The sequence below is a fragment of the Chlamydotis macqueenii genome, chromosome 4 (genome assembly GCF_036417535.1).
Source record: "Chlamydotis macqueenii isolate bChlMac1 chromosome 4, bChlMac1.mat, whole genome shotgun sequence".
In the NCBI taxonomy this organism is placed as follows: domain Eukaryota; kingdom Metazoa; phylum Chordata; class Aves; order Otidiformes; family Otididae; genus Chlamydotis; species Chlamydotis macqueenii.
The window spans coordinates 74,193,642-74,220,031 of record NC_141559.1 but is presented as its reverse complement, the minus strand read 5'-3'; the positions used below and the strand labels follow the sequence as shown (position 1 = coordinate 74,220,031).

The 26,390-nt window shown below is 38.5% G+C and overlaps 1 protein-coding gene across 4 annotated transcripts in view; it reads left to right on the top strand.

Moving 5' to 3' along the window:
* Positions 1-26,390, top strand: part of DOK7 (docking protein 7) — a 69,089-nt gene that overhangs the window by 1,549 nt on the left and 41,150 nt on the right. For 3 of the 4 annotated variants that reach the window (XM_086746694.1, XM_086746696.1, XM_086746692.1), the window contains 5 exons: positions 1,188-1,418; positions 5,314-5,514; positions 12,350-12,469; positions 20,109-20,216; positions 22,907-23,781. In XM_086746694.1, coding sequence (XP_086602820.1) covers positions 1,188-1,418; positions 5,314-5,514; positions 12,350-12,469; positions 20,109-20,216; positions 22,907-23,781 — 1,535 coding nt within the window. Of the gene's footprint in view, positions 1-1,172; positions 1,419-5,313; positions 5,515-12,349; positions 12,470-20,108; positions 20,217-22,906; positions 23,782-26,390 lie in introns of all 4 variants that reach the window. The other variant, XM_086746695.1, reaches the window with a different exon arrangement.

The window sequence follows — 26,390 nt, the reverse complement described above, 5'->3', positions numbered from 1 at the left end:
AAAGCCCACAGTGATTTGCTTTTCCTGATCTGCAAATCATAGTTCTTTCTTCAGACATGCAACTGTATTGCAGAATGCTTAAGTATCGTGGTTGCAGCTGTTTTTGCTAACAGGTGCGCGAAAACAATGGGGAGTCAGTGCAAAGCTCCGCTCTAGTTAGCGGACAGTTCAGTCTTTCAGTCATTTTTCACCTCTTTGGAGATTTGCCAGAGCTTTGCCCAGCTGAGGGCTGCAGGGCACCTCTCCAGGGCTCAGAGCACCACACCCCAACATTCATAAAATGGTGTACATGGAGCTTTCTCCTTTGTGGTATGTAGGCCTGGTTAAGCTGTGGATGTTGCAGCTTTCATATCGACCATTAATGGCACTTACAACTGAGTGCTATGTGATAGGAAGGGAACCTGGGGGAAGAGGAGTGCTCTTGTTATAAAAGCAACAGGTGGGAGAGGGCTCTTCCCTTTTTCTTGTATTTTGGGTTTGCTTGTGAAATGTGCTTTTCCCATGGAACTGTGGCACTTGAATTCTTCTGTTGCATAGTTACTGTGTAATAAACACCTCTAGGAAGGGGTTAAAAACAAATAGTGACACCAGGAAGTATTTTTTTTTTTTTTTTAAAGAAAAGGTGTGGCACATAATGATTATTTAGCAATGGCTACTGTGTAACATTTAACTGGGAAACCTGAGCTGACACTAACAATCTGGCAGCGCAGTCTGTTCACCATTTAGTAGTTGAGTAATCTGTGAACTACAGTAAGAATTTCATTTGTGGTTCAGTATGTTCTAATGGAAATACAGATGACAATAGCCTCTCAGTCTTTACTGTTTGTAACGTGAACAGCTATTGCAGTGTAACTCCTAATGTTCAGAATTAATGACTCAGTCCTTTCCAGACTCGGGAGACTATCTGAAAAACCACTGGCTTTTTGAAAAGTAAAACTTTTCAAAGCCTCCTTATTTCTAAGCCTTCGAGATTACCACTGAAACATGCCTTCAGTGTTTGCTCCTTGAAAACAAGGTCTACAAACTACCTGAGGGTGGGGTGGGAAAAAGAAACTGAGTTCTTACATTGACTGGATCAGACTGACCCTGCAGTTGTCTAAAGCACCTTTGTGTTGAAGCAGAGTACTCAGAAATGTGTTATGTTCTATGTCCTGCCTCATCATCTCTGACAGTTTTGCTTCTTTTAGACTGTTTGCTCATGCTGGTGTACAAGGATAAATCTGAACGAGCAAAAGGGCATAAGGAGAGGAGCAGCATGACCTTAGAAGACATCTGCGGCTTGGATCCTGGGCTCTCCTATGAGGGCTTGAATCATACGCTTGCAATCATCTGTCTCTCTCAAGTTGTGATGCTGGGATTTGAGAACAAGGAAACAATGTATGCGTGGGATGTACGAATCCGCTACAGTTTAGGGGAAGGTAACCTTTGTCTTCCCACTTTTTTTTTTCCTTTCCTTTTTTCTATTTTTTTTTCAAAGTGGGGGAAAAAAGCAAAGCGTAGCTAAAATGCAGGTAACAAAGTACAGTTAAGGAAAAGACTGTCACTCATGTGAGAGTGAAGAGACTGGTCTTCTCCTTACATCTTAGAGCAGATGTCCCTTTTGATTACAGTACTACCCCGTACTAATGGCTAACTATGAGAGTTCTTAACTTAGTTTTTGATTTTGGCACTGAAAGTGTGTAGTTTTGAAGCAAAGTGATAAAACTTCTACTTCTGGTCCTGCAATTTACTTGGGAATTTTCACAACAGGATTCAGAGGGAGCCTGAATTAAGAGAAGCAGAGTCCAGAGTAGAACTTGGCTAGTTCGATCCCAGTTTTCTGAACTGCCTACTAGATGTTGCATTGATAATGCTTAGTGCTGATAGAGTCAGGAAGAGACATCTTCCAGTGAGGAGTGTCATCAGACACAGTCTTTCCAGCGAACTTCACTCTTATGCATCCTTTAATCTTACTGTCTTTGTTAGCAGCTCTAAAATGTACAGTGGTGAACAAAGAGTGATAAAATGGTAATCCATGGTATCTGTCTTATGTTTGTTTAGTCATAACTGGGAAGGAGGGTAGGTATGTGGGAGACACACATTAGCTATCTTAATCATTTGTTACATATGCCTTGCCATCTGTTGCATTCGTGGACTCGTTCCTTTGCAGTACATAGAAAGATGGCCTAGGAATGTTACAGTATTAAAATGTGAAGTGTGAGAAGAGAGGTGTATGCATGTACCGCTTGGAGCTGTCAAATATGAAGCTTTGCATTAGGGGAAAGGTTAGAGGAGGTTTCAGAACATTACAGGCATAAGTAGCTGAAACAGTTGGTACACTTTGATAACGTAGCTGTATTGTGTTCTGGTTCTGTTTCTTTACTAGATTTGGGATCTATGTACAGCACAGAGTTGTCCTAAAACTTGAAGGAGAATTTTAATTTGACAGAGTGGGCCTGGTTTTCATAGTCTTGCACTGATGCAGTGCTGGGATGGAGAGAGTATTTAATCTCAATCTGAGTGTAAGAGTTATGGTTGTGATAGGAGGAAATGCAGAAGCAGTGAAGAATTTATTTTTAAAGGAAAGCTGTGAGTCAGGTAGGAATAGAGCCTATTGGATGATGATAAGTGCAGCCATGGAGTAAAGATGGAGTGGGAGAGAATGTGTGTGGAGGTGAAGAAATGAAGAAGTAAGAAAAAAAAGTATAGTTGGTTGAACTGGCAATAATTTGTAGAATGCGAATTGCAAAAAAGGTTAGGGGAAGGGAGGATACACCAGAGTATAGAATTTTTTGGGGATTTTATCTTTCAGTGCAGGTTCAGTTAGGAGAAAGAAGTCAAGTTAAAACGAATCTAGTTTGAGTAGACAGAAATAGAAAAGAGTGGAGGCATAGAAGAAGGGAGGATGATGACTGGTGCTTTTTCTTAAAGTGTAGTTATGGGTGCCTTTGTGTGCCCTGGAAGTAAGGTGGCTGGATGATAAAAATAGACTATGGACAGATGACCTCAGAGTCTGGGAAGCCAAAAAAAAAAAAAAAAAGTGAAAGGAGTTGATGCTGCTCTTGAAAGAAGACCACAGAATGGAAGCATTTGCACTGGAGTTGCCTGTGTTTTATCTCCATTTTTAGCAGTGAGGTGGACGTGATTCCTGGAATAGAAGAACCAGGATTAGAGAAAACAGTGGAATTAAGTGAGCTGAGGTATAGGTCAGGTGTAAGAAGAGTGCTCATTTTGAGAAAGTTACCATACTGCAGGTCAGCACATAGCTGTGAAGAAGAAAAGATTAGTTAAAGGAAATGAGGAACTTAAATAGTACTTTTTGGTCATGGGTATATTCAGCTCTGTATCTTATTAATTTTTTTTTTCCCAGAGTAGGAGAAATAGATGGCTAGGGATAATTTTGAAAAAAAAATCCAATATACCAAGGCAGCAGCACATGGCAAAGGCTTCATGTCCACATCTGTTTTTTTTCTCTACTTTGCCTTTGTTCGTATTTGGATATGCTGTTTTTTTAACAGTGGTCTAGAATCTGAGCTGCAGCTCTTTGTTTTCAGCAGCTGTTGTAACTTGCAACAGATTATGTGAAGAGTGTGCTCCATTCTTCATTTATGAGGCAGAAAGAACCCTGATGCTTCTGCTCCCATGGTTTAATTACCAGCAAAGTAGTGGGCAGAGGGATCCAAAATGATATTAAAGATTCCTTACTGAAAATTATTCATCAAGATGGTTTTGGTATCTTTTTCATAGTTTATGTTTAAGCAGGTTGTGTAACAACTGTGTACCCAAAAGGGGACATCGTGTGACTATTGATTTGCTCCCTAGTAGTACTACTCGCAAAGCTGTAAGTAGAGCTGTGATTAGTTGGATCTATCTCTGTCTCCTTGCACATTTCACTCGAATGACTTTGTGGCTAATTCTGCTGGAGCCTTAGGGAACTTACCAAATGCATGACAAGGATGAGGAGTTGACTTACAGCTAACATGGTAACTAAGAATATAGCAAGTATTTAAATGAGAAGCAAGACTCAGACCTAGCTGAAATTAATGATGCTTGGAGAAGCATAGGCAAGAAACAGAGAAGAGTGGTTGTAAGTGAGACTCCCTGGAAGTTACCCTGTAGATTTCATAGGCAGGTAGCTGTTTCTATGATCTTTGATGGACAACCAACAGCTAAATCCATGTGCTTCTTGATAAATGCTCCACTGAAAACCTCTGATTGGAAATGTAACAGTCCTGATGCTTCTCTCTGCCAAGACAGATTTCTTTTTTTCTCTTTTTTTTTTTTTTTTTTTTTGTCTAATCAGAAGATGAAAGAAACTAGAGGAGTAGTGGAGGTCAAAACGGTTGTTTGAGAATTAAGTGCTTGCTCGCTTAAATTTCTCCCTTTGAAACACTGTGCTATTTGAGCTCTTAAAGTGATACCAATAGTTTATTATTCAGAATACAACAGTTCTGGAGGAGATGATGAGAGACTAGGCTAGAGCACCTGCTACTTCAGGTAAGGACCCGTGCACTATAGGGAGTTGGGACTTGAACCTGAATTTTGTGAACTTGAATGAGACAGGTGTTTCCTTTTTTCCCCACTCCTCTGAAGTTTAGGCTGTGAAATATGAAGAATTAACTGACATCTAACTGACTAAACATCTAAGAGTGTTTATTACCTATGAATCACATAATTTCCTAGTCATTTTTAATGTCTGGGCATCTACCGTCACCAACTCCCAAAAGATTTTCACAAAGGTGGGAAAATGTAATTTTCCCCATTTTACTGCTAGGGAAGGAGTGAAGCACTTATTAAAGGTTGCAAATGAGTCAGTGACAAAGTTCTGGTTAGAACTTGCCTACTTCTTTGAGCCTGGGCTTTTAGGCTCCTTGGGCACTGTGTTACGTGTGTGTGTGTATGTACATAGGAAAGGAGAGGCACAGGCTGTTTAGGGGAGGAGACAGAAAGAAACCCATGTAGTGATGGAAGAGGTAACTGAAGTGCGGGCTGGATTACTGACTAATTGGAAATCAGGAGTAGCCTGGAAGACTTAGGATAAATTAATGTAGCATTACAACTTAGTCATTTGTAGCATTAAGTCAAGATGTGTGGGTTTTTTTTTTGTTTTTTTTTTTTTTTTTTCCAATCTTAAACTGGCATAAGAGGGAGTAATGAGCTTAGAGCTACTTACATGGGGATGTCTGGGCTCTACTTAGAATCTTTATGCTGGAGCCTAGGGGTTTGGGCAGGTGTCCACATACCACAGCTCAACAGAATGGCTCATGTAACATAAGTCATGGTACCTTACTTTTGTTTTCTATAGTAATTTTATTTTTCTTCCTTATCTGATAGTTCATAGATTTCAAGTTTTTGTAGCACCTGGCACTAAACTAGAGAGCGGGCCTGCTACCCTGCACTTCTGCAATGACATTCTCGTCCTTGTAAAAGACCTTCCTCCTAGTGTCATGGGGCAATGGAAGCTCTCAGATCTGCGTCGGTACGGAGCTGTTCCAAATGGATTCATCTTTGAAGGGGGTACCAGGTGCGGCTTCTGTAAGTACAAATGGAACCTATCTTCTAAAAGTTGTTTGAAACCTTTTGTAGAAATGTAAATGCTAGTCTCAAAGTGGAGATTGCAGAACCAGCTGTGCTGCTTTGTCATACAGGCAGCCTCATATCAGAGGCTACTGGGTAGATTTCTGCAGGCTTCAATTCTGCTGTTCAGTAAAAATGTGACTATGTGGAGTCCTGATTGAACATCACCTTGTGGATCTCCAGAAGATGTTTAGTCAACTGTTGCTATTGGACAAATAAGAGCAAAAATAAGGTAAAGAAATTTTATTGTTTGTGTCATGCAAGAGATAAGGCAAAATGGTTTAATGTACAGATTATTAAATTTTATAGTTTACAGGCAACAACAAGGCTCTCATTGTGTAAATGCTAATGTCCAAATCCTCTAGAGGACTTCTAGCTCCTAAAAGTTAGGAACTTCTGTCTGTTAGTAGCTTTGTCACTTTATGGGACCATGAGATTCATGGCCTCAGAATGAAAGCAAGCAAAGCTGAAGCTAGTTTCTGTAAGATACTTCTTTACTTCTTTAGATGGGGAGAAATCTCTTGTTCCAATGTCCAGTTTAGGACTTCTCACATTCTCACTTCAGATAAAATGCAAAGCCTCCATGCAAAAGCTGAAAAGGAAAGGTAATTAATGCACTGGGATAGTACCATGTGCATCATTAGAAAACATAAGGTTCTAACTTCAAAAGCAGAGTTTGAAGCCATGCTGAATTGATGATCAGTGAGTGCAAGTGGGCTTGCAGATTGCCAGTTGGGATGTGAAGTTGTTTGACTTGTATACTGAAATGTGAAAATAATGGATTTCTTCAGTTACCAAAGTGAAAAGATAAAAGGTTTCAGACTTGATCCAAATTCAAATATATTCTTCCTTGGGACTTTTGGCAAAATTTAAGGAGGAAGGGGAAAGAAATTATTTTCGTTGTTTTACTCTAGTGAGAGGGCTATAGGTATAGCCTGTGTGGGAGCAAACAGAATGACATTAAAAGACAATGGTTTTCAGTTAGAAACTGGTATGGGAACAGCAAAACAAGTGCCTTGTTTCCTAGCAGTGTAGTTTAGACTGTGAGATAGTGTGTAAGGGGGAGTCAGCACAGTCACCTTTTCCCTCTCTCTTGTGGGTAATGGAGTTGACCCAGACTAAACTTGAATCTGCAGCTTACTGTAGGTCTGCCAATACCTGCAGTTTCAGTTCAAAAAGTTGGTTTTTTGTTTGGTTGGTTTTTTTTCCCTCCATGTAGAATAAAGCAATTGTTCATTCCTGTCTCTGTATGCAAGTGCCACTTCAAATGCAAGCTGCGCTTGGAATAAATGTGTGCACTGCTATGCCGACATAATTTCGATCTGCTTTTTGAATTATTAACTGAAAACAGAAAGCTTAATTTTGAACTAAACACTTCAGAATGCTTACAGGGAGAAAATTTCCAAAAGCTGAACCACAGTGTGTTTTTTCTCTGTTAAAAAGCTACTGCTGTTTCTGGAAAGCTTGTGTAGAGTACTAGTTTCTGAACTAATGACATCTGAAATAATTTAACTATGGAAAACTTATATTTAAAGTACAGGGAGCTGTAACAAGAGAAATGCTAAGCAATCTTTAAGTAAGATTAGCAGTGATTAGGTAGATAGAGTGCACAGGTTATAGAAATTATCAATGTAATTCCTCAAATGAGAGAATATAAGACTTAACTGTTTGAGTAATTTGTAGCCCTGAGGCTCTCTAGGGAAGCAGAGCCTCTGTAATTTTTATTAAGTAAGAGGTACAGCAGCACTGTATGTTGTATTTGTTTTTTCCTTTGAATCTCAATGCAGGTGCCTCAAAGGAAGAAGACAGTAATTTCTTGCTAATAAGAGCTTCAAATAATGGCTTGATTTTTGGAGTATATAGCTGATTGCAAATGGAGTATCTGTTAATTTGTGTTTTATGCAGACTTTAATTAGAATGTGGAAGGAGACAATATTCTGAGGACTATCTGAAAGTGGAAAGGACTAGAAGAAAATAATGATGGATGTCAGAACTTATGTTCCCCTTTTTAAAAAAAAAAGCACCAAACAAAAAGCCCAATTGTTGTTATTGTTTTTGGTTTTTTTTTTTTGGTTGTTGTTTCATGCTTTTTCTAGAAGGACTGTTCAGCACTGACTGACAAAGCATTTGCAGGTCATTGTCTGAAGAGTCCATTTCTTAGATGCACTGCAATTTTGAGAAGGACATTGTGATAGGCTATAAAGAACGGATATTCAGGACTCCTGATTTTTATGATAATGTTGATGAATGGATGTGACTTCCATTCCAGTTTTCATTATTGAAAGCATAAAAGTAAGGGGTATTTGCAGATCAAAATGAAATGTGCTGATTTATTTACCACCCATTCTGTATGGAAGGATCTTTCTTTAGTGGCTGCCTGAACCAATGAATTTAGAAAATGAAGCGCTTCTAGAGTGCTTCTCTCTACTAGAGAAGCACTCTAGTAGAACTGAGTGCTTTGCCTTCTTACTTGTATGGGTTATATTCATAGAATCATTTAGGTTGGAAAAGACCCTTAAGATCATTGAGTCCAACCATAAACCTAACACTGCCAAGTCCACCACTAAACCATGTCCTTGAGTACCTTTTAAATACCTCCAGGGTTGGTGACTCAACCACTTCCCTGGGCAGCCCATTCCAATGCCTGACATGCAAAAAAAAAAAAAAAATTTGGCTGCCCCTGCCCTGAGCCTCTCTGTAGCTGAAGCTCATTCACACATACTGTTTGAAAAAAAAAATGGCCTAGAAGTCAACTGAGAGGTTTATTTAGAGGAATGGGCTGAAAAAGGCAGCCTCTCACTTTAAGTTGCTGGCTCAATTAGTATGCAGTTAGTGCTTAATTAATGACCATTGGCCGTCAGAATCTTGAGTTGGAGGTCAGTGTGAAAAAATTGAAGTAGGGTAATAAAAGGGTATGTTAATGCTATGAGAATTCAGGCTCTCCAATGTTCAAGTACTTCAGGATTAGCTTTCAGAGCCTAGTTTGAAGATGCCTCATGTTTCCTAACAGTGTCTCCTGAAAGAGAGAGAGACACTGTAGGACCCTTGGTACCCTTTGAAAGAACAAATGATACTGCTGCTGCTAGTTGCAGGATAAGCAGGAGTATTTCTATGGTCTTTTGATGTTTTGATTAAATTATGTGCTTTTTCCTTTCTTTCTTTCTAAGACATCTGCATGTGGCTCTTAAAAATAATTCTGAAATAGTGGAGGTGGCTACCAGCATATCTGGAAGGGCCAAAGGAGAAAAGGAGGAGCTCTATAACAAATAGGAGTTTGAAAATTAGAAGCAATATAGGTGGTTGAACTGGGGCAACATCTGGAATTTCTTGAAAGATTCTGGGTTACGTAGATTAAAACTTCTGTTTATGTCCAGATATTGTTCTGTTGCTGTCTCCTACTTAGGCCTACTGCAGACAACAAACTGTATTGTAACATTCTTATCTTATTTTTAGTAGTTGTGCCTATGTCTTGCCAATAATAGGAACCTCAGTTGTCATTTTCACCACAGAAGAGCAGCCTGAGCCGTGCAGCCTGAGATACCTTCTGAAGGGGGTTGCTCAAGGCCAGGATTGATCATGCTTGTTGGATGACATGACGATTGCCGTAAACTGAGCTGGCATGGTTCGTACCTGTCCTGTGGCTAAAAGACTTCAGGCTCTAGTGTGTCTGGCGTCTGTTAGGAGTAATCATTCATGGGAAGGGACTGACTTTTCCTCCCTGCTTTCACATACAATACAGAGATTGAAGTAATTTTTGGTTATTGTGCATTATCAGGATGTGTTTGCCCATGGATTTGCTTTTATTAATATGGTGAATTCAAATAAAATTAGCAAGATTTAATAATACTTGGAAGTGTTATGAAATTGGCAACTTCTCTTGAATGTCTGGGAGACCGAACAGTGCTGTACTGCTAACTGCCAGAGACGACTGGCTTAGTGTTTCAGCCTCGTGCAAGTGGTTGCAGGCTGCTTTTCACCGAGTCTCCTCCATGGAGAGAGTGAGTGAGCGAGCTCTTCAGTCTAGTAAACAGCTGCATGGTATTACAGTGATGCATACCACATATTCCTCAGCTTCCAAATGCCTGTGTACCAAATCTGTTCCAACACATGACTGAGATGTGTAGTTTCTAGTAGTGAATCTCAGCTTTCTCCAGAAAGCAGAAAAGAAATGTAATTACTGGCTTTTATGTATGCTTTTAAAGCATAACTTTTAGTTAAGCCTTACCTATTTGTTCTTCTCACCTGATGTCTTTTGCAAGGACCCCAGAACTTCTTCCTTCTTTTGCAATCTAGTCTTACCTAGCAAAACAAGAAAGAAAACATTTCCTGTGAGAGTTGATCAGTGATTACAGTGATCATGTGAATAATAGAATCTTCAAATAAATATTTTATGCATATGTGTATATTGGATTTGTATCCATGTGCACATGTGGATACCCTGTTTGCACCTGTTACGTAAAGGCTGTCACATTTGTTTTTGTGATTTGCAAATGTGTGGTAGTTCTTTGCAGAAATCATGCTTTGATGCAGGCCAGCAGCAGTTAAGCAGCCAGCTCACATGCACACATTTACTTTTTTGTTTCCATTAAAGTCAAAGGTTTGTTGAGCCTCTTAGGAGTTTAAGTAAGACTCTTGACAATAGTGGTAAAAGACAAAGTGGTCCAGATGTAGTCTTTATGTACAGAAATATTTGAGGAATCTTTTTTTTTTTTTTTCTGAATGGCAACATGGATGTGTAAGATGCTGCTGAATTATCAAGCTGCACAGTGAATCACTGCTTGAAATATGAATATCTTCTGTTACGTTGTCTCTGTATCCTGCTTCCTTATTGTGTATGGGATGGGAAGGTCATCTGTTCAGAGCCCAGCGAGGCCTTGTGCTGCCCAGCCCCCTCAAGAAAGGCATGTCTTCTGGCATCAGTGTGATTCATGGGGGAAGAGCCATACCATCTAAGATTAGGCAGACTGATTTCCCTACACTCCATCTACTCTGGGGGGGGAGGAGAAGGCAGCTCAAAGGAAGGTCTGAATTTCAGATAATTCATGTATGTAATGAATACATACTTTGCACCCAGCTCTTTCTAGTACAGAGTTCTCTGACTCTTTGGCATCTCTTGGGGAGGGGAGATAGCACAAGATTGTGAGTGAGTCACCACCAGAAACTTTCATACATGTCAGACTGCATGATGAGTGTTGTAATCTCCTAGACGGTCTTTGATACTGAAGTCAGGGCCATGAGGAAATGTGGGACAACAAAACTTGTTTTTAAAAACAATAATAAAAAGCAATACCACAGAATTGCAGAGTTAAGTAGGCTTTGCTTTGGTTTACATTTCATGAGCTAGTTTTTGCTCATCTTTCCAGTTGCTTAACCATAGCTTAGTGTTTTAATATTTGTCTATCTTGAGTCTCAAGGAATCTGTTTGAGACCTTGTGCTCTAGAAATGATTGTCAAGCCAGCCCTTAAGTATAAATTTACTTCTACCAGTGAGGGAATTCTAATTCCAGTTGAATTTATAGCACTTCACCAAATGAAATAAACTGTACTAGGAACAGGATTTCTGTTTCTTTAGCTGGAGAGGTTCTGATCAGTAAGATCTGAAGAGGAACAAATGTGACGGAGCGACAAATGAAGTTACAAAGATGCTGCAAACAATATTGTCTTGAATAGATTTAAGCAAAGCAGGCAGTGACTTAGACGTGACATGAATTGAAAATGACAAAAGAGTGTGCATCAGAATATACTTTTCATAGAGTGGTCGCTTTACTGTTTGCTGCCTGTATCTAGTTTACTAAAATAGTTAATTTGGTTTGTTGTCCACTCTATTATCCTCTTCGTTTGAATCCTGTAGGAATTTTGTCAAGAAGTTAAAAGTGTGTCCTTTGCTTAAGTGAAATGTGAATATCCCGTTGGACGTGAGAGGGCATATATGTGGAAAGTGATGGGGATGCAGGCATTCTGGTCAAGAGCAGCTCTGCTGCTTTAAGTAAAATTGGCAAAAATATGCATGAAACTTTTTTTTTTTCCTCCTGATGTGAGTAATATTTGGACTGTCAATTCTCAAATAAAATGTTCTGTGGAATATTTATAGACTTGCGTGTTGTTCATGTAGCCATATATCATGCAGCTCAGAACTTGTTTGTTTATTTAGTGATTCTCATTCTAATTTTGCTTGGGGCTATTCTTAATGAATGGAAAGCAAAACATCAGAATAGAGCAAAGGGTAAAGATCTGATGACAACCTGTGGAGTTGTGTTACTATCTTTTAATAATAGACACATAGGACTTAGTCTAGGAAAATTTTTAATGTAATCCAGCAGTATAACCAAATCCTAATTCACTGGGATATAAAAAGCTGCTCTTGGTTAAAATCGGGTAGAAGTAGAGTTAGCTTGGTTCATTTTGATGAAGGCACTTCAAGTATCTCTGTCACTTGCCTAGCTAAGATTTGATCTACAAAATTTTAGGGGTAAATAAGAATAAAAGATCCAGACAGCTGTTGAGCATGTGACTTGTCATTTGGCATTACTCTAATTGCCTGAATCTTAGAAAATTAGTATAAATTATTAGGTAGCTACTGAATTTATGTGTATGTTTGTGATATACTGTGTGTATGCTGACCTGAATTTTTTCTTTTTATTTCTTCTCTCTGGAGAATGCAGTCTCTGGTTGATTTCTTTTCATGGCTTGTACTTAATACTCTTTTGATTGCCATCTTATAAATACCTTCAACTAAATGTATTTCTGATGTATCTATGTGAAAAACACGTATTTACGTTGTGCTTTTTTGCAGGGGCTGGTGTTTTTTTCCTTTCTTGTGCTGAAGGAGAGCAGATCAGCTTTCTGTTCGACTGTATCGTCCGTGGCATCTCTCCGACAAAAGGCCCTTTTGGTTTGCGTCCAGTCCTACCAGGTTAATATAGGAAGTATAGAGTAACTGAGTAAAGCAGGAACTTGCTATGTCTAGTGTTTATATTGCTGTGATTGTAAGAACAGCTTGCAAACACTAAGAGTGTAGAAAGTGCAAAGTGATTTTCATTCTGAAATGTCACAGTACAGATTTATCAGTTGAATGTACTCAGTTTCCCCCTGCTGCTCTGGCTCATTCATATTTCTGGTGATATCGCTAACTTTAGCCTTCTCTTATTTAACAGTACTAAAATATGTCAATTTGAATTGAAAAGAACCTTAACCTTTAGTTTTAAACTTACACAGTTCAACTTGGATCCATGTCTGCATTACTATTTTGATAGTTTAATGGAGAACTAACTTCTGGGGCATTTAGAGTTCATCCACAACACTTAGAACTAGGTCTTGCCAACCTTAGAAAACTTTGTCAGGCCTCCACATCACATTTCAGTTTTGCAGCTTGAGCTTTTTTTGTGATACGCAAGGATTAAATTACTTTTCCTATTTCACAGAAAATGCTGCATGCACTGTAATGTTCAGAGAGGAAATTAAATGGCACCATAGTAAGCCCTGTTGCCTTTTGACTTTAGCAGATGAATACATGTAATATTGAGTTGGAATTACCATGTCAAACAGGACAAGAGTGTGGAAATGAGATTGCAGAAAAATACCTGTGAAGTGGCAGTGGGATATAGTGGGAATAGGCTGCAAAAATGGTGAAGGATGAGGCAGGATTTGTGGGAAATACTAATACTTAGGAGTTTATGTTTACGGATTAGGCAGCTAATAGGTGTTAGACAGGGTTTTATTGCTGTTATAAGATTAAGATAATTGCAGGAAGGAAATGTGATGGAAGATATTAGATCTTGATGTGAAACTTGTGAAAAAAATTTATGAAAAGTTAGTTAAGGTAAATGCAGTAGATACAAGGCTCAGTTCATCTCTTCTTTCCCATAGTTGTAACACCAAAATAAGTAAAATAATCAAGAAGAATATTGAGCAATAAAACGTCATTCTTCTTATATGATGATCTGTGTTTGCATTCAACTAAATGGAGTGTTAAAAAAAGCAAAGAACAAAAAAAAAAAAACCAGAAACCCCAAAAACAGTGTCAATACTTAAAGCTTTGCCATTGAAGTCGTTTTTCAGCATATCTAAAACTGTATTACACATATACAACTCCTAAATCTTTAATTTAACAAAAACTTACATCCAGAAAAATTAAGCATACAAGAAATTATTCTGTTGTGGTTTTAAAAAATTATTATTTTAAAAATTTTAACTTTAGATTACACATTCTTTGAAAAATCTTTTTTAGAGGCATGTAGAATTAAATCTGCTTTAATATCTTAGTTATAACTCTGGCATTTGTGGGTTGCTATACATAGCCACGTACCATATTCCCTTCCCTCCTTCAAGAGCTCTGACCTCACTGAAGTGCATAAGTGGATGTGGCATATCCTGGGGATGATTTCATGATTTTTGTAAGGGAAGACCTCTTTTCTGAGGTCTTTTTCATCTGTCTTCTGTGTTTGATGGCCTTGCCACTAAAATGAAGTGGGCATGTACTCAGCCACTTGATTTCATGTTGCTTCCTTGCAGAGGAGCAGTGTTCTGTTGGGAACTGTGCTCATGTTCTTGCAGACTCCTCTGCAGCCCTCTTCCAGGCTACTTTGACCCCTCTAACTTACATTTCCCTGTATCTTTACCCTTGTATCTTCCAGTTTGTTGTCACACCCTATGTAGATGCCCCTTCATAGAAAACTTAGAAAATTTTTTTTTTATGTTCTACTTCATTTATTATCCCATGCAGAAGCTTGCACAGACCTGTTAAAGGCACAGGTACAATACCAGTGATACATCTATAAACTAATTTTCCCTATCAAGTATGCTGTAACACGGAATGTACTGTATTGCTTGAAAAGGTCATGTCTCTACCAACTGCATACTGGCAAGAGCACTGAAATTCACCCAGCCTTTTGAAAGGGTTAGTTATTAAATAGATTAATCATCTGCACACCTCAGATAACTAGATCAAAACTTCCAGATTGGGGATTCTACCAAGAAACCTCTAGCCAATGTTATTCATATTCATGTTTATCGCAGTGCAGAATGCTACACAGCCTCAACTGTGCTTTATATGGGCAATGTTCTGCTTTTGTGTAATTTAAAAGTTTTTATAGGAAGCAGCCTTTTCTCTACAGTTTGCTATTTGAATTTGGCTTCTTGCTGATACCTGAACAACCTTTCCAACTTAAACATTAAATATGCTTAAATAACTAATTTTCAAGAAAGGAAGACACACAAAGGGCAACTGCACAGAGAAAAGAATGTAATGTAGTCTGTGTTTGGAAAAAGGATAATGAATGAAGCCAGTGGCTTCACCTACAGACAACTGAACCATATGGTTAAATGGAGTCCTGAAATATTTAAGTGTTAGCAGGGAATTAATAGGAAATGATAGGGACTGGTTTGAGGAGGACTGGAAAATGACCAGTTTTCTTACTTGCCATAGTGATTCTTTAAACAAATGTAACAGTATCCAAAAGGAGTTTGTAAACTGCATGTGCAAGGGGTATTTGCTCAAGTAGAGTATTCACATCTTCTTTTCAGAATTGTAGTTTTAAAAATATACCTTACTTCCTTAGAAGCTTGATGTTCTTATAACATAGATATATAATTACTGTATTTTATTATGTCATCTACAAAATATGAAATGAAAATGCTGTGCAGTGGAACTCATAAAATTGACCGACCATTGCAAAGTATCAAAATCAGGTCTGATCTCTCAGAGCTGACCTGCTTTGAGCAGCAGGTTAGACCAGAGAACTTCTGAGAGCCCTTCCAACCTGAATTATTCTGTGACTTTTTGGAAATGAGTATCAAATGAATGTGAATATTCTCATGATAAAATAATTATATTGTGTGTACATCCAAAATAAAATGGAAAAGGAAAAGAACATTAGACCTTTTTTATTTATTTTTTTTTACTACTGTATGGTACTTATTTTGGGAATCCATTAATTCTGCAGAATTTTACAAAAATATTCCTGTTGGTAGCTCCATTAGCAGACTGGAGGTTTTGGTTTGTTAAAGCTCTCAAATTTAAGACATATGGCATTGAGTGGGAATGCAAAGGTAGTGTAGGTATTTGTAGATGTTTTTAGGCAGTATAACGTTTTAAATAAAATACTCAAATGAGTGACAGGATGTCTTTGGATGGCTTGTTTTACCCAGCTACTAGTTGAAAGACAATTGCTGTAATTGTCTACTTGCAACTTTTTTTCTTGAGAAGATACCTAGAAAATGGAGAATTTTATGTCCTTGTCTTGACAGTAGTCTAGGTATTGACAGAGTAATGGATCACTGATTGCATGGTTTGTAATCTCTACTGAATTTGCATGCATCTTATTTGGGAAATGTTTGATTATCAGGTGTGTGTTGAATTCCTTTTTTTCACTAGCAAAATTCATCTTGAACGCTAAATATGAACACAGCAAAGGCCCAACAGCCGATCAGTGATATCTTTGGTCAGTGGGCAGATCAGTATTCTCTAAATCTGGCTAAGGCTACGGGACAGTCTAGTCTTGCAGGCTGGAAAGACCCCAAGTGTAATGTTGATAGTCTTGATGCTCTCTTTTAATTTTGGAAGCTTTTTCAGGCTGCTTTGTGACTGACTGGAGAGTGTGCAGTGCTGCTTGCTGAGGATCTATCTGATGCTCTTTCGTTTTGTTGAAGCTTGATACACCTTTGGCCATTGCAAGACAGCTCTGTGGCTGCCTTCTGCAGTATCTGTACCAAGTGGATCCTCCTCAAACTTTTAGGACATCTTTTCATTCCTCCAGACATCTTACAAGGTGTGGAGATACTAGCATGAAGGTGAGGGTCCAGGCCTGATTTGCAGATGTGCCTACAGTTACAAAGAAAGAAAGAAAGAAAGGAGAGATGTTCAGCCTAACTTATCTAACTTTGTTTAATGAAGTAATTAACCAATGTTGCATTTTAAAGATGCATATAATCAAGCATATCTTAGGTAGCTACTGACTTAATACATTTTTTTCCTGGCAGGTGCTTACTGAACAACTCTGGAGCTTTGAATTACTGTGACACTTTATTTGTATGTTACCAAAGTATTCAGAATCTCCCATGATGAACAGCTGATGTGGCGTTAATGAATATCAACCAACGTAATATAAAAATAAAATCTCCATCAGAGAGATGGAGATTTGGCATTTTTTGGCATTTTTTTATCCAGCCAAATTTGATGTAATCCTTCCCATTTGGCCCAAAGCAGCATTTAAGAAGATCTCAATGATTGCCTTACACAAAAGACTTTTTTTTTCACAGCAAGGGATCAATTTTTTGTTCGGAAAATGATAAAACAGTTTCTTACTTGAAGGACCAGTGTGAATCTAACTGCCTAGATTCCATGGGAGTAAATCACGTTATAGGATACATTTGTTAAGAGTTTGGGAAATTAAAGTACTAATTGTTCTTAGAGTTGTTTGAGATACTGTAGGATGTTGTGTGGGCAGAAGCTGTCTGAACTTCCTTGGACAGCTGTCTCAGCACCGGTCATGCTGCTTCTGTCCTCCTGAGTTAGTAATAGGGCAAATTAGTACACAGTTATTTAGAGGCTTTGTATTGTGCATGCCCAAGGTGTAGGATGATGCCAACAAATCCAGCTTTACTGTTGAAAAACCCCTTGTTTTTATCACTTTTTAGGCCATATTTCATGACAGGAGTTCATAGGTTATGCCCTCCAGTAAGGACTGATCTCTAAAAGATGGCTGCCAATGACTTCAGTCCTTAGTCTGATCTTGTAGTAAAACGTCCTGATGGTAGTCTATAACCAAAAATACTAGTATAAGAATCTGCTGCTTCTAGGTAATAATATTGTGTATGTTTTCCATAGAAGTCTTGCTTATTAGCAGAGAAGATAAAAGGCAAAACAAAGACTTCAGTAAGACTGATGGACAGTTATCTTTAACAGCTGCCTAAGACTTAAATGTTTGGCAGGTTTTGAAGCTGTTTCTCTAGATAGTTCCTAGAGAACTTGCTGAGAAAGGGTTTTTCTAATCAATCTTCCAGAAAACTGGGCAATGAGAGGTCACAGCACATAAATATGAACCCAATTTTATACACACCTTTTATACATAGGCAGTCCTTAAGGAGAAGTTCAACCAAACAATTATCAATCCTGTATGTCTATAGATTTCATGTTGTTGGGTGAAGCCTGTTGTTTTCTGTAGCTGTGTAGCTGATAGGGAATTTGGCTTCTAGAAGCAAATGAACGTGTGAAGTGCAAACTTACTGATTTGCTTCAACTTCCCTCCTACCTCCCCATCGTGTATTTTCTTATAGGCCATTTTTGCAAGATCAGTTTTTTGACCAGGTTTTTTTTTAATTATATCTTTTGCTGTCTCTAAGAGGGATATCAGTTACTAAAAAACTAATATGGATGTGCCCTAGTAACGTTCTGAAAATCTCTATTTATCAAGTAATCGTATTCTGAGGAAAGGGGAAGGATCTTTCCTACTGACAGCTCTTTGCTGTGGGAAGGGTTAGTGTCTGTTGCATCTTGGTTTGACTAATTTGCTGATCTGTTATGTCAACTTTATACTCAAAGTGTTTGTAGAATATCTTTGTTGAACCTTTTTGGACATAAGGACGTTTAACTAGACGCAGTAGAGTAACTGGAGCAGAGGACGTTCAAAAATAGATTCGAGCAGCAGCCTGTAACACTGTATGCCACTGTGCAGATCCTTGCATAGACCTGTCTGGGTTGCACCATAGGTGCTGGTGGCCAAATCTGCTATTTTCCTTTGGCAGAGGTCCATATGGAAGCATTGGGGGTTTCGTTTGAGTAAGCAGTCACACAGGTTTGAACTAGTCATGCTTAATATGAGTTGCCTTGAAGGGGAAATGGGAATGGAGACTTAACAACATAATCCATATAAAACAGTCCTCTTTTCTGATCTTTAAGTTTGGAAGGTGTCAGACACTGACATCAAGCACTGTTTGAGCTGGGAGACACAGAGGTCACAGACCCTGTTTGTCACAGGCATTGTTGCCTTATCCCTGTTAGAACATCATTGGTTTCCAACATATGCTGTTATAGAAGGACTGCGTGTATGTCTGCCTTGTTCTGCTAATCTTGTACAGATTGCAGACTGCTAAAGATGGAAACCCCCTCTAGAGGGGAAAGAAAGTTCAGCCTTGTCACTTCTGTTCCTTTGATGCACTCAGATCTATCCAGGGTAGATCAGAAAGTGAATATGGTTAGGGAGGAGAAATGTGGCAGCTTGTTTCTCAGGTAGTTAATAATGCAGGGACTCCCATGGAGCTTCAGCTCACCCGGCAATGCTCCTTCCCCTGATTGTGAGCTTGCTTTGACTGCTGTCTTGGCAACATCAAACCCAAGTCTTTTAAAACTGAAAGACCTGGGATGAAAATGAACTTTTCTTTCATAATTTCAATTGTTTTTTATTTTACTAACTCAACCACAACAATGTGTAGTCCTTTTCGTGCCCTTTTCCTCTTATTAAATGATTCAGTGATTAAATGTTTTTGTGGTGTGCTACTACTACCCAGTTGATCAGATATGCAAAAGCAACAGTTGTGAGGAAGGTAGTCTGTTTTATCTGTCATTAATTACTTTCCCTGTGTAATTAATGAGAGCTACTGAAACTTCTGATGATGAACAGGTTACCAGACCATATCCTTTGCAACTGCTGAACATTGCACACTTGTCAGTGCTCTTTGAAGAAATCTGTAAGATTTCTCTTGAGATAATGGTTATGATTACTTCCAACATCTGGTTTTATTGTGTGCCTCGCTGGAAACAAAATAGTTTAGAGGAAACTGGCCTGTTTTACTAACAAAAGTTCTTCCACATTCCATGTAACTTTTGGTCTTTCTATTGGAATAGAGGCAGCCTTCTTCAGTGAGGTAATTTCAGCTAGAACAGCAAACTCACTAAAATGTATGGGGAAAATTCTCAACAGTATGTTTTAGGAAGTGATTTTTGCCATTCTAACTTGTCTTGTATAAACATGAAGACAGAGAGCCACCAGTTTGCTTATTTCATCTCTGACTTCTGAACTTAATAACCTTTAGAACATCAAACTTGAAGGGAATGCCTTTGTAAATAGATGATCTGGATTGGAAAGTACCAGTTTAATCACTGTGACTCTGAGTTTATGATGTACATTAGCAAATTTGTACGATGAAAAAATTGGTCTTTCTCAATGATAAAATTCCCAATGAGTTCAGTGAAGTCAAAGCACATTTTAAATGTCACATGTTTGTTTTCAACTCCTCTAGACCTGCTGGATCCTAATTATTCTTGTAGCTGCTGCCTTCGGTGCTGTGCTCTTCAGGGTTCTGTCGCTGGTGGTAGCTCTTCTAGACATTGGGTGTAGTCTCTGAAAGTCTTTGACACTTAAATTTATAACTTATTATGTGGCGTTGCTCCAGGATGTGCTTGAAGGCAGATTGTCTCATACATTTTCAAATGTAGTAGATCAAACACAAGAGCAGAGTACCTAACATAAGAATGTGTCTTTTTTTTCCTCCTTATTTTATATATGTTTTCCATGTTTCTTCTTTTTTGTTTATTTATTTTCTGTTTCTCTTTAAAGATCCAAGTACAAATCCAGCCTATTCAGAAGAAAGATTGGCTCATGAAGCTTTGCAGTTAGAAAAGCGCTTGAGCTTGCTGTCCCATACAAGTCGTCAGGGCAGTGGAGGTAAGAGATATCTTTAATTACATAAAAAAAAAAAGTGTTCCTGCCTTCCCAGGCTTTAGAAGATTGGAGATTATAAGATGCTGAGCTTTAAAGAAAAATAAAGTCAAGATACTTGATTTGGCTGCTGTTGCTTGTGGGGCTGTTCTTTAACTGCATTGTTTAAAATCCATTGAAGTAGATTGGAGTTTTTCAACTGAGCAGAGTGAGTTTTTGATCAAACACTGTTATCACAGGAAAATCCTTTAGTATGCTGAATCGTACTTAATTTGTGCATGTGCAACTTTAAAAGAATTGTCTGTGTCAAGTTTGATATCTGCCTAGGTACGTGACTCGCTGTAGCCTGTGAGATGGACTGACTTGTATAGTTCACACATCAGGCTTACAGCAGATTTTTTGCAGTAAAACCTAGGACTTCTGTGCTTTGGTTCTAAGTGTTATTATTCTTTCTCTTCATGGTGGTATCTGTGCATATCCCTTCTGGAATTGTTTATGTATCAGAGTAGACTTGGTGTCTAGCACTAGATTTGTAAGAGGGCTTATGCCCTCAACTGCCATTTAAATTGTTTCATAACAGGAGTTAGATCTTCAAAACATCTCCTTTGCTCTTGACTCTAAAGCCTAAAAGGCTAAAAACGACGCTGTGAAGATCCTCAAGAGCTTAATTATGTGCTCTTATACATGTCCATGGCTACTTTAGTCTTGACACTGCTGAGTAATGTGGTTAGTGACTACATTCCACTGAGATTTCCTGAGGTTTTTCTTAGCATATAACTACTAGACTTGACTAGATTGATGGAAAACAAATGAGACTTGACAGAGAAGCATGTTTTTTTTTTTTTTTTTTTTTTATCCAGTCACTCTGGTTAGAAAACATGTGGCCCAATTTTGTATATATTATCTGCTTGAGATTACTTGAATTTATCACCTGATTCTCCTAAGAATGTTACAATCCTCAAAGCATAAGGAATCCTCAAGTAAGATATTTCATATTCTGTTATTTGACTTCTGCATAGGAAAAGTAAGTATTTGTGTTTATGGGAAGTATTATAACAGGACTGTCCCTGTAGGTTTGGTGGGAGGACTCTTGCCTCAATCTGGAGATCTAGGTTTTGCCACAGCCTTGGAGAACATGTAGCTTTAGTTAAAGCATTTTCTTCAAGACTATGGGAGGGCTTTACTTCTGGAATTTTAAAGTCCCTAAAATATTTATCTAAGAGAAGTGATTTCAAATAAATTCAACACTTTTTTTTTTTTTCAGTGAAAACAGATGGTTTTGTAAGCCAAATAACTTTTATTTAAAAAGTATATTTGTTCTGGGCATATTGCTGAGAACTACACTAGCAGTTTTGTAATTCATACCTTCCATCTAGACAGATGTAGAATCTAATCTCAGGAGTTACACTTATGCAGGGGTCACAAGCCAGTGTCATGCAATGGACACTGGGGGAAAAGAAAGGATTAGATTTCACAGGATAAACATTGCTATTTTGTGATACCATATATCAAGAATTACTCCATGAAGAGCAGGAGAATTGTTCTAAGCTTTTCCCTCAACACCTGAGAATAGAAATAGCCTACTAACACCAAAAGCTCAGGTCAAAATTTGCAGTGGATCCTTTCTCTTTCTGTCCCATCTGGCAACTTATTGACCAAAGTTTAAAATTTAAAAATTAGCTGAAATTAATACCTGCAAAATGATCCTGCTGTCAGCCTTTGTTTTTGATTTAGTTTTATTAAGAAGGAAGGAAATAGCATTGGGAACTGTGTGTGCCACTACAAGAAAGTGTTTTTTTTTTTCCTTTGGTTGATTGGTTTTGTGTATCTGTTTGTGTGATGTTTGTGTTTTGTCCTTATGCCCTTTCATACCAATGCTTAATTTTTTTTCTTCCATCTTCTCTCTTGGATAGCAGTAATTACCAGTAAAAGTGACCTTCTTGCAAGTATCAGTGAGGAGAAAAAAGTTCTTACAATATGTGCGTAAATGAATCACGGAAGATCTTTTTGTATATAGATATGTAAACATTTTAGTAATAGTAGTATTTCATTTTTGTTTGTTACAGTGGTGTATGGTATTTTGGTATAGATATTACAGAGGTGTACAGTGTAGGAAAGCTCAGAGGAGACAACAGGACAGTCTTAAGTTTGATTTTATTTTTGCATTCTCTTTAACATTTACTTTTGTCATTCAAATAAGATTTAAATAGAGAAAATAGTACAAATAAGATGATAATTTGGTTGATTCAGATCAAATAGAAATGTGGAAATGTCTTACATGGCTTTGGGTTGCAGTAACAAGGTTTTCTTCAGAGCATCCTCAGTGATTCTGAGCATGGTACTTTGTGACTATTCCCTGTGATATAAGATAGGAGGCTCTAAAATAAAACCAGTTAACTGTATGGAAGTAAAATATGGTTGAAAAGGGGAGAACTTGGTGCATAAACTTAAAAAAAAATTAGCCTTCAATGCATTATGTTCCACAATGTGGTAGGGTTATGGCAGGTAACGTGCTATTTTCATTTTATTTTTCCTGTGGGGATAGGAATTATTGCAGGAATTCTGGTTTTCTGACAGAAATCCCCCTTAAAAAAGCTGATGGAATCTCAGGGTCCTTTCTGTTTGTACACGCTTGCCATGCTTCAGCCTGTCGATTGTGTTTTAAACATAGGCTGATATGTTTTCTTCTTTTCTAGGAGATGATAGAAGTCTTTCAAGCTCATCTTCAGATACCAGCCACTCAGATGTTAGTGTTGGGAGCAGACTGACAATTTGGCCTGAACAGTCTTCAGCCAGCACTTCTCAAGACAGTCACGGACTGGCAGCTGCAAAGGGCATTCATCTCGGGGAAGAAAAGACCCTTCCAGAAGGGGCACGTGGCACCACTAAACTGCCTCCAAAGCCCCTCCGATTCAGACAGCTACAGGAAATAGGTCGTCAGAGTTCTTCCGACAGTGGAATAGCTACTGGTAGTCACTCTTCTTACTCTGGAAGCTTCTCTTCCTATGCTGGGAGCTTGGACATTTGCCACGGTGATGAGTTTGGATCATTGCTAAGCTTGCCATTGAACTTTCCTTCGGATCAGAATTTATGTACTTGTCCTCACAGCGAGCCCCAGAGAGGTGCGGGATCAGAGTATCAGGTTCCCAGCTCTCTCAAACATATTTACGATATACCCAGGAGTTTGTTACAGGCAGCTTCTAAAGACGTGCAACCGAAGAGTGCAGATTCCACACAACCCAAGGACCAGGCCCGATCATCTCAAGGTGCTAGTGACCCCAAACTGCTACTACCACACTTGGAAGCACAGAGGGTACCTGAGCACAGCCAAGACAGAGGGAGGCCTTCATCCTTACTTGCAGAAAGCAGCAAGGACTCAAGTGATGAGACATACACGGATTTTGTTTCGAGGTGGTCAGACACAAAACCACAAGGACAGGTGTCAGACTCCAAAAGTAGTGAGTTGTCACCAGCTAGTGGGGCCTCAGCTGACCCCTATGACATATGTAGCCCCCACCTTGGGATGACAAGAGCTCTTTTTTCAGCTTGTCCAATCTGTGGTGGACTAAAGGTAAATACCTAATACTGAGCAGATGCTAACACGCCTTACGTAATAGAGCATGATTAATTTAAAATGACTTAAGTTGCAAGTCATGAATACTATTGTTTCCTTTATAATTTGAACAGGTAATAACTTTTGTGTTGTTTATGCTCAAGTTGAGAGGCTTAGCACACTATTTCCTCCAAATCTGTGCCTGTTAAGGAAACACTGACCAATATAGGCCATTAGTCACTAGTTTTAAATTGGCCAGTTTTGGTTTTGGGTGTATGTAAGTGGCTTGCAGTGTCAGAGACAGAAGCTTTACAGGCACAGAGGGCTGAATTTGTCATGTGATAGTAATTTAGCACTAAGGACATTGATCTGTCTTACTGCTGATGTTTCAAAGGATGAAAGAAGGGAGGCTCTTTATGTGACCACAGTACATATTTTTTATTTTATTGATGTTTTTATTTTCTTTATCATTGTAGTTTGAGCATGTCTTGCACAAGAAGCTAGATTAGCAAAGCTTCTCACTGAGGAAAAAGATAATCTAGTTAGCATGGCAATCTGTAGCAGATCAACTAATCCAGTCTTATATTTATAATTTGACAAACTTTAGAGGAGGTGTACAAAAACTCATCAGTGGTGTACTACCAGGACAGTGTATTTGCAGGAAAAAATAGTTTTGATCACCATTCACATAGAGACTTAAAACCTGAAGCTTGGCAATTCATATGGCTTTCTAAACACATTTGGCAGTATCTGTTACTGTGGCTGATATTCTCATAAGTTATTTTTGAACACTGATTAAATTCTTGGCTTTTTATGGTGGTAAAATTTATACATTAATTGTACATTGCATGGAGGAAATATTTCTGGTTTTACCTGTTCTGGAGAAGACTTTTTTAGTGAATGTGTTTGCTAAACTAGAAGAAGGTAAAGCTGTTTGTGTTGGTGAGCTGTTGAAAGGCTGGGAAGGTTACAGGGAGTGTTTAAATTAAGGAGTGTGTGAAGTAGGGATTCAGCAAGAGAGACTTTTGTTTGAGGAATTAAATACTGCCATTGAAGCGTGTGCATTTTAATTGAGCGTGTGAGATTACTTAAATCACTGCTATGAAAAGGGCTTGAGTGTATAGTAGGTTATGAATGAAAAATTAAAAGATTATGAACTTCAGGGATTATTTTCTTCTCATGAGGTGTTTCATGTATTTGCATCACTGGCTGCCTTCACATGTCTGAGAACTAAAAAATGCTGTCTGCCTGAAACATTTGTATAGCCTCTGTAACACCACCTTGGGCGTGACTTTGTGGTGTACTTGCAAGTTTGTGAGGTAGGGAGGCACTGGGGCAACAGGCGTTACAGGGTCGTGTCTACGCTGATCCTGAGGTTCACCGTACCTCCAAGACCATCCTTGCCAGCTGCTTGCACCAACAGCCCTCATCAGCCCTCTAGCATAATTTTGGCTGCATGCAAGGGCCTGAAATTCAGCCTCCCACTTCTGTTCATTCTCCAGTGAAGGCAGCGTGGTGCACAGCCCTGTATCTGCTGCTGGCTTCCTGTGTCTGCAGCCTGTAGTTAGAGAGAAGTTGGGAAAAACGCACAAGACTGATTCCTAGAAGGGCTCTGCTCTGGGATCGGAAGCTCCAAGATGGCTTTGTTATAGGCAGTGAGGAAAGAATTAGTTAAGTTACAGTTAGCTGATGTGGTCTAAATGTTTCTGTGTGATGTGAATTGTGAGTTTAGACATGAATTTGCCAAAGTTTACCTTGTCTATCTACGGCAGACAGGAAGCTGAAAGTGAGTATTCCATTGTATTTCTTCAAAGCCATTAAAGGCTAAATTTTCTCACTTCTTTATCTGCTTGTTGTCCCCAACAGCATATACACTCACATCTTTTATTGCAAAGTGCTGTCAGATTTCATGGTGTTTCTTGTTGCCTTAATAATATAAATTGGCAAGGATTTCAGGAATTGTCAATATTTAAACAAATTTAGTGAGAGAAGCACAGGTGTAACCCTCTTACTAACTCTTGTTTTAGCATGATATGCACATCTGCTTCTTATCTTTCTTTTCCCTACCCATTTGTAAGCAGTTGGGAAAGAAGTTTCATTAAATGGAATGATTCATGGGTTTGTTTTTACCTTTGAAAAAAAAAATCTTTTGATACATTGTCCTGATGAGTTATTTTAGTAGTATTTAGTGAACACTGTATTTGCCTTTGTCGTGATAAAAACACTGAAAGCACAAATCCATATACTGTAACTAAAAATAATTCTTATTCCTTGTGCTCTGAACAGAATATGTTTAAGATGCAGCTAGGGCCAGGAGGAGTTGATTTATGGATTAATGAAGACACCAGGTTTTCATGTTTATTGAAATTTATGTTCAAAAGGCTTTAGTGTGCCAGTCTTTGGAGTTGCTTTGCAATTCCAAGTTAAGCTGTTAATTAAATTGTGTTGATGGTTTTCAAATGTGTGCTATTTAAAGTGAGTGACCTGAGTAGAGGGAAGTCCACAGCAGTAATAAAGTATCTAAGTGTTGGTTTGTCTTCTGCCCTGTATGATAACTTTGGTAAATCGAGGTTAGATTTGGGCATATTGTCTGTGTGCGTTGGAGTTCAGCACGCAAAGAGTTGGAG